The following is a 13,213-nucleotide window of genomic DNA, read 5'->3' as shown; positions in this document are numbered from 1 at the left end:
GGATGGTTGTGAGCCACCATGTGGTTGCTGGGATTTGAACTCTGGACCTTTGGAAGAGCAGTCGGGTGCTCTTACCCACTGAGCCATCTCACCAGCCCGATGTTTGATTTTTTAAAAATATTTATTTATTTTATTTACATGAGTACCTTGTCACTGTCTTCAGACACAGCATAATATCAGATTCCATTACAGATGGTTGTGAGCCACCATGTGGTTGCTGGGAATCAAACTCAGGACCTCTGGAAGAGCAGTCAGTACCCTTAACCACTGAGCCATCTCTCTAGCTCCAATATTTGATTATTCTAATACTACTTATTGAGACATAATCCTTTCCCTGTTGGGTGGCCAGCTGCCGTTGGGCGGCTGGTGCCAGGCCCACTTTGTACCCTGTCTTAGAACATCAGTTATCAGTGCCACTTGTCTCCACCATGTAGCTTGAGAGTGAGTCAGGTGTTCCTCCAACTTCATTCTTCCCTCCCAAAAGTTCTCTGGCTACCCTGGCTCCTTTACCTTTGGCAGATAAATTCAGTATCAGCTCATCTGCATCTGTTTTTAAAATCTACCCTCGATTTTTATTTGACGTCATAGTACGTGTATAAATTTGTTCGGGAAGACTGACATATTTACTATATTGAGTCACAAACCTTGTATAGCTCTCATTCTGAAGAAGGTTTCTAGTGTCCCACTCACCAGCCTTTAACAAACATACATGTGTCCTATTGGATTGATATCATCTCAGTGTTTTATGGGGGGGCACTTATTGCTAATGCTATTGAGATTTGAACTTTAGTTTCAGATTGTTCATTGTTAGCATGGGTTGGTTTGGAAATATTTATATGCCCTACATCCTTGCTAAATTCATTGACTAGTTCTGGGAATGTATAAATTACGTTTAATTAATTAATTAATTTACTGGGGAAGCCGGTCATGTCATAGAGTACATTGTAACAACTTCTGGAAGTCGGTTACCGCTGCACTCAGCTCATTAGGCTTGAAAGAGCCATCTGGCCCCCTGCCACTACGCCCTCTGTTAAAGGCAAAGTGTCTTGTAGCTTAGGCTAGCTCTGAGCTTGTTATGTAGTTGAAGATGGCCTTGAACTTCTGATCTACTGACTTTCATCTCCCAAGTGCTGGAATTGCAGCATGGACCAAGGTACCCAGCCTTATTCCTTGCTGAGAATTGTGCCTAGAGTTCCCAGAACGCTAGGCAGGCATCCCACCCACTAGGCTACAATTCCTGGCCCCTACAGGAAAAATTTGAGTGGTTTATTCGATATATACTTGAAAAGCTTCGATCTAGCCAGGTGACACTCACATTTTTTTATATCCATGATTTCCTGTGGACGCTCGTTACAGGTTTCTTTTTTATCCAGAGAGGAGAAAAGTCATTATCACACCCAGGTGTGTCTGTTTTCTTGCCCAGCTCTGCCAGGGTTTGTCCGTGTGTACTGAAGAGTCAGCTGCTTTCAGCACTCTGGCCTTTTCCACGCTGAGCACCGAGTCTGGATATGGGTTCCTTTGGATTCAATCTCTTGAAGCTAAAGATTGAGGATTTATGGAGGGTTTTTGTTTTGTTTTTGTTTGTCCAAATTGGGAGAGTTTCGCTTTTATTTATTCAAATATATTTTCCTGGGCTTCACTCTTTTTTTTTTTTTTTTAAAGATTTATTTCTTTATTATATGTAAGTACACTGTAGCTGTCTTCAGACACTCCAGAAGAGGGAGTCAGATCTCGTTACGGATGGTTGTGAGCCACCATGTGGTTGCTGGGATTTGAACTCCGGACCTTCGGAAGAGCAGTCGGGTGCTCTTACTCACTGAGCCATCTCACCAGCCCCGGGCTTCACTCTTTAACCCCTCTAATTCTTTAGCTCTAATTATCAGAATTCCCCTTTTCCAGTCCCTTAGGCTATAAATCTGAGCCTGACATGACCGAGTTTTACTGGGACCATCAGGAGAAAAAACTGGCCAGAAGAGTCAGCTCCGCCCTGCTAGGCTGCAGCGCCCCCTACCGGAGATCAGGTGTTTCGATGTCAAAGCCTCGGAAGCCTTGAGCTCAGTTTCTAGGTTTCAGACGGTCTGGAGTCTAAACCGGGCACCGCAGAAAACAGAGAGTTTAACAGTGTCAGTAATCTTGCAATTCTAGTGTTTACCCGCAAGCCTCATCCGGCTACGTGCAGTTCAGACTCTCACACGGCAGTTCATGGTTTGTGTCCACTTTTTATCAGCATGCTTCTTTGGAGAATAGTGGGGTTTCAGTCCTCCGTTTTTGTCAGAGACAGGAACCTGTCTACTCAGTACAGGCCATGACTATAAAGAAAAATACGAGGGATGAAAAGATGGTGCAGACATTTTGCTGCTCAAGTATGAGAATTGGATTTCCAATTCCAACACCAGTGTGATTCCATGCACTGTAATGGAGACTGGAGCTTGCTGGCTGACAGCGTAGTCAAAACATGAGCTCCTGGTACAGGGAGGGAACCTGCCCCAAACCAACAAGATGGAGATGGCAAAGGAGGATACTCTACACTCTCTGGCCTTTGTGAGTATGGATGCATCACATAGACACAGATACACACACCACACACACACAGACACACAACACACACACAGACACACCACACATAGACACAGACAAAAACACACCACACACTTACACACAGACACACACCACACATATACATACACACACACATACCACACATACATGCACACACACACACATCACACAGACACACCATACGTAGACACACACACACACTTACACCAAACATATACACACAGATACCAAACACAGCACACACATATACACACAGCATACACTTATATACACACACAAAAGAACACCACACACACACCACACACACACACCCCTACATACATAGACACATACACACACACACACAGATAGACACACATACCACACATATATGCACAGATATCACACATAGCATACACACAGACACAGGCACACACACATCACACACATACATAGACATATACAAACACACAGATACCACACACACACACACACATACACAGACACCACACACATACCTGTACATACCACACACATGCATACACAGACACCACACACATACCTGTATACACCACACACACAGACAGACACAATACATACATACACACATATACATACCTGTACACACCACACACACATATACAGACACAATACACACAAATACACACATGCACACACCGATACACAGTGCAAGAAGGAAGATGAGGAGGTTGAGAGCACTTGCTGCAGGCCCTGAGTTCAATCCCCAGCACCCCCACTGGGTGACTCACAACTGCCTGAAACTCCAATTCCAGGATATCTACCCTCTCTTCTGGCCTCCTTGAGCACCCAGCTTATGTGGTATACATACAAATATGCAGGTAAACACTCACGCACACAAAATAAAATAAATCTTTACAAAATAACAATAGTAATAACAATGAGAATCTGGAAAGTGGCTAAACATTTTTAGAAAATTGAAAAGTAATCTTGTTAAAAAGTTGCTCTTAGGAGAAACTGGCCATGCAGGAAGCTTGCTCTCAGTACACATGGTCCACTGTGTAACAATGAGGCATTCCAGCCAAGAGTCATAAGAATGACCAGTACAAGCCAAAACTCTTTAAAAAAAAAAAAAAACCCTCTCAGATTCCTACATTTGGTCTTAATGCTCTAGGTAATATGAGACTTGAGGGACTGAGCTGTTGGCATGGCATCGGACTCAGAGGGGACAAACGTTCTCTTCTTTCATTTGACTCCCAGAGCATGTGTCGGCTCCTCATTCAGAATAGATGCCTCGCAGATGTGATCGGTTCAAGTTTTGTGTAACTGAATTCATGCTATGGTTTAAGCATTGATTAATCCGGGGGAGTGGCGCCATGGTGACTGGGAGCCAGCCGGAGAGTGAGCAGAATTGACGGCGGGCACAGTCTGGCCTGTGGTGTCCTCAGTGAACAGACACAGGGGGATCATTTATTTCTCTAGAACAGTCCCCAGTGCTCCAAAAGAGTCTTCCGATTATTCAAGACTCTACCTCACCCTTCTGCAAAGAGAAACGGTTGGTCTCTTTGTAAAAGCAAGGAAACTAAAACACAAACACAGGAAACACATGCCTGTGACAGAATGCGCTGAGATGCTAACCCCGGAGCACCCCTCCCATCCTTGTGGGTGAAGGCAGTGGGGCAGGAGTGAGTCTCTACACCAAAGACATAAGAAACATTTTTCCACCTTTATAGAGCCTTAACTTGAGTGTAATAAAATACACTCAAGTTACAATACAGGTTGATAAATGTTAACAATTGCATTCAGCTTCCCCACCAAAATTATAAACAAGGACACAGCACATTCTCACAACACTACAAAGCAGCCAAGACCAACCAGCAAACTCCATCCCGCTTCTGTAGATGTGGCTGTGCCTCAGCAGAGACTCTGAGGAGACCACTTCCCTCCCAGGTTATTCCTGCCTGTCAGCCAATACGCATGTCCCACTCCTGGAAGCACCTACAAGCCCTCGGAGCAGATGAGGACTCACTTTGTCTAAACTCCCATCCCAACAGCTGACACAAGAGGTGTCTATGTCTGTGATAAGAATCCCCTGACCTCTCCGCTAGAGCCCAAGTCAGTGCAGGATGGGGACCCTGTGTCATCCCAGCACAGCTGTTGGGATGAGGCAGATGGGAGTATTAGATATTTTCAATTGTCTTTGCTCTCGTTTCCATATTGTCCTGAAAGTGTGTTTCTAAAGTTGTAATAGATTCTTTTTCTTTTCTTAAAAAAATGTATTTATTTTACTTATTATGAATGTTTTGCTGGCATGTTTGTTTGCCACATGTGTGCCCGGTGCTTCTGAGGCCAGAAGAGAGCATCAGACCCTCTGGAAAGATGGTTGTGAGCCACCCTGTGGGTGCTGGGAACTGAGCTCAGGTCCTCTGCAAGAGCAGCCGCTGCTCTGAGAGGTGGAGCCATCTCTCCCACCCACCCCTGGTTTTCTTGAAGCTACAAAGTTACCGACAGCAACTGCTCTAGTTGTGGGCCTAGTGACACTGACAAGGAAAACAGAGTAAGGAGCTGAGGGAGATGAAAATAGGGTGCACTAATAAAAATGATTTCCAGGGGTATGGCACACACCCCAGTGTGACCCCGAAAGCAGAAGACAACAGGCGGGAGGGAGTCAGCTCTCTCTTTCTGCCATGCTGGGCTAAGGAATCCAACTCAGGACTGGTGGCAAGTGCTTTATACTCTGAGCCATCCCACTCCCTGGGGTTTTTCTATTTCTTCATACACATATGGAATACCTCTGGGTATGTGACAGCCTTTCAAGGACAGAGGGGTGAAAGGGCTTCCCTGATGCTCCTCTGGGTGTAGGCTGTTGGGTGACATTGCTTAACCTAGAAACAATGGTTGCCCTGCCACCAAAGCATTACATGGCGGTGAGTAGACCAGGCATAATGAGAGTCAGTCACAGACCCAGGAAACCAGACAGCACTGCGTACAAACAAAGAAAATGGACTCTATCCTGAGATGTCAGTTATATTCCCCCAGCTTTGATGATACCCCACCAGAGAACAGTCAGAAAGTCTGAGGTCTAAGGCTATCTCTCATCCTAACCCTAGGAATGCTGAGTGGGTCCAGAAGTTCGAGACTAGCCGAGGCAATATAGTAAGATGCTTATCACAATCCCCCCCTCCCCCAAGTCAGGGATTGCAGTGCATACCTGTAATCCTAATACCCAAGAGGTAGGAAGGAGAGAATCAGAAGTTCAAAGTTACCCTCAGCTATGTAGGGAGTTCCAGCTTAGCCTGGGCCATAGACTCTGTCTTTAAAAAAAAAAAAAAAAAAATTCAGTTCTTACTCCTGCTTCTTCTCCTTGCTCTTGCCCCCTTGCTCCCTCCCTCTCTCTCCATTCCCTTCCCCCGCCCCCTCCACGTGGTCATGGCCGGCCTCTACTACTCTATTCTCTCCTTCTCTCTGCCTTTCTCTGCCTCTGCTACTCCCCTCCCCATGCCCTAAATAAACTGTATTCTATACTTTAAATAAATAAATAAATAAATAAATAAATAAATAAATAAATATCAAACTTTGGATCTTTTTGAGTGCTGACACACTGCCACAGTGGAAGATCCCACATCGTGAAGCTGTTTCATGCATGAAATTCTCTAAAACGATGTCTAAAACTGCATCCCTGCCATGTGCGTGGGGCGTGCACCAAACACACATGAGTTTCATGTTTAAAGTGGGGAAAACATTCCATTATGCGTATGTAAGTATTTAAAAAAAAAAAAAAAACTTTAACCATTTCTGGTCTCAAGCATGTTGGATAAGATATTCAGCTTGTAAATGTATTCAAAACTTTTTTGTTTGTTTGTTTGTTTGTTTGTTGTTTGTTTGTTTGTTTGTTTGTTTTTCAAGACAGGGTTTCTCTGTATAGCCCTGGCTATCCTGGAACTCACTTCGTAGTCCAGGCTGGCCTCAAACTCAGAAATCTGCCTGCCTCTGCCTACCAAGTGCTGGGATTAAAGGTGTGCAACAACCACCTGCTGGCAAGAATTTTTTTTTTTTAAAGTTTTTAATTGGTGTCTGTGGGAGGGAATGTTTGTGTGCACTTGAGTGCAGATGTATTTGGGGACCAGAAGAGGATGGAGCTGGAGTTACAGGCAGTTGTGAGCTGCCTAGCATGCGTGCTGGAAAATGGGTTGGGATCCTCTGGAAGAACAGTTCTTGACAACTGAGCCATTTTTTCAGCCCTCAGAGAACTGTTCTAACAAGTCGGGGACATGGGTTCAGTGAAAACAGAGGTCTGGAAAGAACGTCTGTTTTCAAGCTCCTCTCTCCTTAGACTCCACCCAACTCTCATGGTCACTGACCATGACAGAATCATGGGCCAGATTTTTAGGAGTCCTGGTGGCCCTTCAACACTCCCTGCTGTGACGTCAGCACTCAGCTGTCACACCCTCGTCTCCATCAGTACTGCTGGCCTTGCTCTCCAGGTTCTCCCCTCTGGCTTTCCCCAGGGGTACACAGGCCCAAGGCACAGCAGGGGAGTCTTCATTGATACCCCTGGGGCTGACCACTCTCTGGATCCCTTGAGAATCAGTGCACACTGCAGCATCCGTCTGTCCGTCCGTCTCTCCTACTCTGGCCGCAGTAGATCCCAGGCTGTCTGCGGCAGCTTGGTCACCACTCCCCCAGACCCACTCTCACCTGTAGTCTACGCCCCAGCATGCCTTGCACAGAGATGGTGTGGGCATCATTGATTTCATTCACACACATATGGGCAGACCTTCTTACGGCCCTTAAAACAAGACCCAATTCGTCTCTGAATGAGCCACGACTTTCCCTCCAGATTGGCGTCTCCTGTGCACGCCTCTTTGGAGCAGGTGCTGCCCTTTCTTAGTTCAGATAGGGTCTTTTCATGCAGCCCTAACTGGACTGGTACTCTTCATGTAATCCAGACTAGTTTTGAACACTCCCCATTCTCTCTCTCTCTCTCTCTCTCTCTCTCTCTCTCTCTCTCTCTCTCTCTCTCTCTCTCTCTCTCTCTCCCTCTGCCCTAGCATTGCAGAGACAAAATTGAGTGGATCTTTATGTATTTGAGGACAGCATGAGCTACACAGTAAATTCCAGGCCACCCAGAGCCACACAGTGAGACCCTGTCTCTTTCTCTCTTTTTTTTTTTCCCTTAAAGTGAAAACGAGGGCCATCTAGCATGAATGGGGTGCCCATGTGTGTGCATACAGACTGAAAACAGCTAGGTGTTTGTTGTATCAAACCCTGTGATCACTCCGTGTCACACATCCCTTGAGCAGAAGGCTCAAACCTTTCAGAAGTCCGGAGCTTGTCAGGTTATCATTTGAGATGATACAAGTGGTTTCTGTCACCGCTCAGTGAGTCACTGCCTAGTTCACGTGGGTGCCCCAAACCCACAGTGCACACACCCGTGCTTACTGCTAAGGAGCGGTTCCCCTTCCAGTAAAGGAGAATGACAGAATTTTCCTCCAGGCGGGCGTTCACGGCACTCCTGCCCAGGTTCACACCACTCTCCATCTCCATGCTTGAACCTTCTGTCTTCAGTTCTTACCATGTGTTGACAAGGGATGTTCTCAGGAGGCCAGGTGCCTCCGGCTTTGTGGCTGGCCAGGGTCATAAGAAAATTGTATTCAAATGGATCCTGTATCCTGCAGAATCCGAGGATCATGCTCGGAAGGGCTTCAGCGTCTCCTTGTCTTTTCAGGGAATGAACAATCAGTACGTCCGGCGAGAGGTTTTCTGCAGGAACAGCTGCCATGAGCTCAAGCGGTTCTGGGAGCGAGAGATCGGGAAGCAGGCGTGCTACAGAGAGTCCGAGGAGCACCGCCTAGGAAGGAGCGCCCTGAGAAAGTACGCAGCACATGTCTGTCTTAACACATTTCAGAAAGATTAATGTTTCTTGTGATGTCTTGCCTGTATGTCTGTTTGTCTGTGCAGCATGTGCGTGCAGAGCCCTGGGGGCCAGGAGAAGGTGTTGGAGCCTCTGGAACTGGGATTACAGATTGTTGTTAGCTGCCATGTGGATGTTCACCACTGTAACTCTGGCTCCAGGGATCCAACACCTCTGGTGTCTTTGAGTATCTGCACTTACACATACACACACACACACACACACACATGCACGCACGCACGCATGTCCTCGTGTACAGGAATGATGTACACGCATTATTTGAAATAATAAAAATAAGTCTTAAGCTGGGCATGCCTTTAATCCCAGCACTTGGGAGGCAGAGGCAGGGGGATTTCTGAGTTCAAGGCCAGCCTGGTCTACAGAGTGAGTTCCAGGACAGCCAGGGCGATACAGAGAAACCCTGTCTCGGAAAAAAAAAAAAAAAGTCTTAAACTGTACGATGGATGCACTGGAGATGGCTCAGAGGCACGTCTGGGTAACATTAAACTGTTTAAAAAAGGAAAAGAGGGAAGGAAAGGAAGAAGGGGGGAGGGAAGGAGGGAGAAAGGAAGGAAGGAAGGAAGGAAGGAAGGAAGGAAGGAAGGAAGGAAGGAAGGAAGGAAGGAAGGAAGAAGGAAAAAAGGGGCTACAAAACGGACATAGGAGGAAATGACTCACTTTCAGTAAATGGTGAAGTGGTAAACCATTTGCCACTCCGGCCGGAGTGAGGGGGTGGGGGTGGGGCGGAGCAAGAGGGAGAAAGGGAAGGAGGAAGAAAAAAAATATTCACGTATAGCAGTGCCAGCCCACAGCCCCTGTGCTGGGGAGGAAGGAAGGCAGGAAGATCACTAGAATCTTCTGGTTAGCCAGTCTCGCTGAATTGGCCAGCTCCAGTTTAGTGAAAGATCCTTGTATCAAGAAATAAAGTAGGGGCTGGAAAGCCGGCTCTGAAAGAGAGGGATCTTCTAGAGGGCCCAGGTTCAATTCCCAGCACCCACATGTGACTCACAACTGTTTGTAATTCTGGTTCCAGGGGATCCAATTCCCTCTCCTGGTCTCTGAGACACCAGGCCTGCACGTTGTACACGGACATGCATGCAGACAAAATATTCATACATATTTGTTTTTGTTTTTGTTTTTGTTTGTTTGTTTGTTTCTTTCTTTCTTATTATGGATGGTTGTGAGCCACCATGTGGTTGCTGGGAATTGAACTCATGACCTCTGGAAGAGCAGTCATCGCTCTTATCCTCTGAGCCATCTCACCAGCCCTCATACATATTTTTAAAATTTAAAAATAAGGTAAGGTAAAACAAAGTAAGACACCCTACATTGATTTCTGGCCTCCAAGTGCACCTCCGCACGCAACACCCCCGACTCCAAACACACATGCATACATATATATACACACAGAAAACCTCAATCAGAAAGTGACTCTCTGGTAAATAAACATGCATATAACATTTGATTTGCAAGTCTTCCGTGTACCCTCCTAAAACCGGAACACTGAATGGTTTCAGGGAGGATGCTTCCAGAGCCTCAGCTGTAGCGACAAGGGTCCCATCTGTGTGCGTTTCTATTTCCAGACTCAGAGAAGAATGGAAACAGAGGCTGGAGACAAAGCTGAGGCTGCGGAACAACCCAGATGAGGCCGAGAAGCGGACAAATGTCAGCTCAGAGCTTCCTGCATCCCCAACCGACTGAGGCGCGGAGGTCACTCCATTAGAAGCCAGTTAAACCCCAAGCCCCTCTGCTCGCACATCCTTCCCCAGCGCCCCGCCCCGTGGCAGCTACTTGCTCTCTGCAAGGAGGCCAGGCTAAGATTCCCAACGCCTCTGAAACGTGAGCTTGTATCAAGGCCTCAGACACCGTGTTTGTTTTCATATCACTTCCCTCTCGTTTTAAAATCTTTTAAAGTCTGTGCATACCAGAAGGGATTCCCATCTTCTTAGTCTTACTTTAAGCACTGCATAGTATTTCTGCTCCACCATTTCAACCAAGAAAAATAACTACGTGAAGTGAAATCTCTTCCTTTAATGAGAAGAGCAATGAGCCCGTCTACAGAAACAGCAGCACCAGTTGTCCATACATAAGGCTTGCAAAGAACCGACCTCTCTGTATATTATTATTGTTATTATTATTATTATTATTATTATTATTAATTGAATTGGCCTTCAGAAACCATGTCTATCAATAAAATATGGAAATAATTTTAATAAATTCAGTCGTTTGCTAGTCCATTAGCACTCTCTTCGTTGCACGTATTCAGCTGGATCTCCAGTATGCACTGGTTAACTTCCAGTCTGTTAGTTCAACCAAGCTGATGTCAGGCCACACCAGCACACAGATGCTGGGCTTTGCAATGACACTGTCACTCTAACGCTTAGGTCTCTGTCATTGAGAATGCAATGGTAACAGGGTCTGGGAATTCTTTTTGTTTTGTTTTTGCACAAAGGAAGCGAGCAGAGAGAGTCATGATTGTTGTACATGACACCCATAAGTCTTTAAACACAAGAGTAATTCAGTTGGTGAACAGAAAAGTGATTTCCCTGGCCACTTATGCATTATTATTATTATTTATTATTTTTATTATCATTTACTACACTTTAAAAATATTTACTTTCATTTAAAAGTGTGTGTAATTGTGTGGGAGTGTGTGTTGTGTGTATGTTATCTGTAAGGGGTGTGCATGTTTATCTGGCAGGGGGTGTGACATGCATGTGTATCTGTTGGGGGGGAGTGTGAGTGTGTATTTATGTGGGCTCTGCATGTGTGACTGTGTAGGTTGTACATGTATGCCTGTGGGTGTGTGTATGCATGTGTACCTGTGGAATATGCATGTGTGTCTGTGGGGGTATGTGTGTGTGGCATGTGTATCTGTGTGGGAGTGCATGTGTATCTGTGTGTGGGTGAAAGTGTGTCTGTAGGGTGTGTATATGTGTCTGTGTATGGGAGTGTGAATGTGTGTCTGTATGGGGGTGTGCATGTGTGTCTGTGTGGGTTTATGCATGTGTGTCTGTGTGTGGGTGTGTGCATGTGTGTCTTTGGGTGTGTGTGAATGTGTGTCTGTGTGGGGGTGTGCATGTGTGTCTGTGTGGGGCTGTGCATGTGTGTGTGTGTGTGGGTTTATGCATGTGTGTCTGTGTGGGGCTGTGCATGTGTGTGTGTGTGTGTGGGTGTGTGCATGTGTGTCTGTGTGGGGATGTGCATGTGTGTGTGTGTGTGTGGGTGTGTGCATGTGTGTCTGTGTGGGGCTGTGCATGTGAGTACAGGGGCCTTGGTGACTGTCAAGTCTTTGGGAGCTGGAGTTACAGGTGGATGTGAGCATCCCTCTGTGGGTGCTGGGAACTAAACGCAGGTCCTCAGCAAGAGCAGTATTGTACTCTTAATCACCGAGCCATCTCTCCAGTCCCAACTACTACATCTTTTATTTATTTATTTATTGAGGCAGGGTTTCTCTGAATAGCCCTGGCTGGCCTGGAACTCACTCCGTAGACCAGGCTGGCCTCGAACTCAGAAATCCACCTGCCTCTACCTCAAGTGCTGGGATTAAAGGCATGTGCCACCACGCCCAGCCCATTACATCTACTTATGAACAAGAAAACAGAAGCTCAGAAACATGACACAGGTGTAAAACTGACTCGTGAAAGAGCCAAGATTCAGTATCCGTTCTAACTTCGAAGCAAATCCTCACTTCAAAGCATGGTGCAAGTTAATTAATGCCCAAGCATTCCTGTTTTCAATGATTTGTGCTCGGTGGTAATGTATTTTAATTAAACACTACGATTCATGTATCAGGTGAGTGTGTAGATTCGAAAAATCCATTAATTAAAATATCTTCAGTGGAGTCTAAACTGAAGAGTTCACGTGTGGGGGCTGCATGTGAACAGTTTCGCATGTTGGGAGTCTGCGCCAGCTCCCTAGAAAATGCCATTAGGTCTTGTTAGGGCCTGAAAGGGAAACTTCCCTGTGGGCTCATGTTTGAAGCACCTGGTCCTCCACTTCGAGTCCTCTTTGGGGAGGGTTTGGAACCTTGGGCTAGTGGCATAGCTAGCCAAAGTGGGCCATTTGGGGATGGTGCTGGAAAGAGTTTATACCTCATTCCAGCCTGAGAGTTGACCTCCCTCACAGCCCAGATGTAAACAGCCATGCCACAGGTTCCCCCCACGTCAGACTAAGCCGCTCCCAACACCTTCCATGAGAGACTTATCCTCTAGACTGTGAGCCGAAAAGAATCTTCCCTCCCAGAAGCTGCATCTGTCAGGAGTTTTGCCTCAGCACACAAAAAAGAAAAAGTATGATGGTAGTTAAGAATGTCAGCAGGGGTTGGGGGCCAGGGCCAGGGGTTTGGGTTTCGGGAGTTTCAGGCAACAGCAAGTTCAACTGCTGTTCCAAATCAAGGAACCCCATCTCCCTGTTTGATACCATGTGTCCCTCTGACTCATTTTCCATGTTCTCGTATACACTGGATTAATTTAAAAGAAAGGCACATCAGTGGTGTGCACAGTGTTGAACATAACTGAATAGGTTAACAAGCTTCCAATGACAGCAATTTGGGGAATTATAAGAGGATACCAAACTTATTCCTACACTTGGAATAACTGTGGGATATCTTTGTGTTTGTCCCTCTCTTTCTCCAGAAGCCTTTCCACTCCCAGTCTCAACTCCCAGTGACCTGGTCACCATCTCCTTATCTCAATAAACAATGCTTTTTTATTTTCGAGACAGGGTTTCTCTTTATAGCTCTGGCTGTCCTGGAGCTCACTTTGTAGACCAGGCTGGCCT

General features: G+C 46.1%; 1 protein-coding gene across 1 annotated transcript; it reads left to right on the top strand.

The window, feature by feature from the left end:
* Positions 1–8,248: 8,248 nt before the first annotated feature.
* Fam240a (family with sequence similarity 240 member A) lies at positions 8,249–10,132 on the top strand. Its single transcript, XM_021171251.1, has 2 exons — positions 8,249–8,391; positions 10,015–10,132. The coding sequence occupies exons 1-2, from the start codon at positions 8,249–8,251 to the stop codon at positions 10,130–10,132; spliced, it is 261 nt and encodes an 86-aa protein (XP_021026910.1).
* Positions 10,133–13,213: the final 3,081 nt, after the last annotated feature.

The sequence above is a fragment of the Mus caroli genome, chromosome 9 (genome assembly GCF_900094665.2).
Source record: "Mus caroli chromosome 9, CAROLI_EIJ_v1.1, whole genome shotgun sequence".
NCBI classification, from domain to species: domain Eukaryota; kingdom Metazoa; phylum Chordata; class Mammalia; order Rodentia; family Muridae; genus Mus; species Mus caroli.
This window is presented reverse-complemented; position numbering and strand designations above follow the sequence as displayed.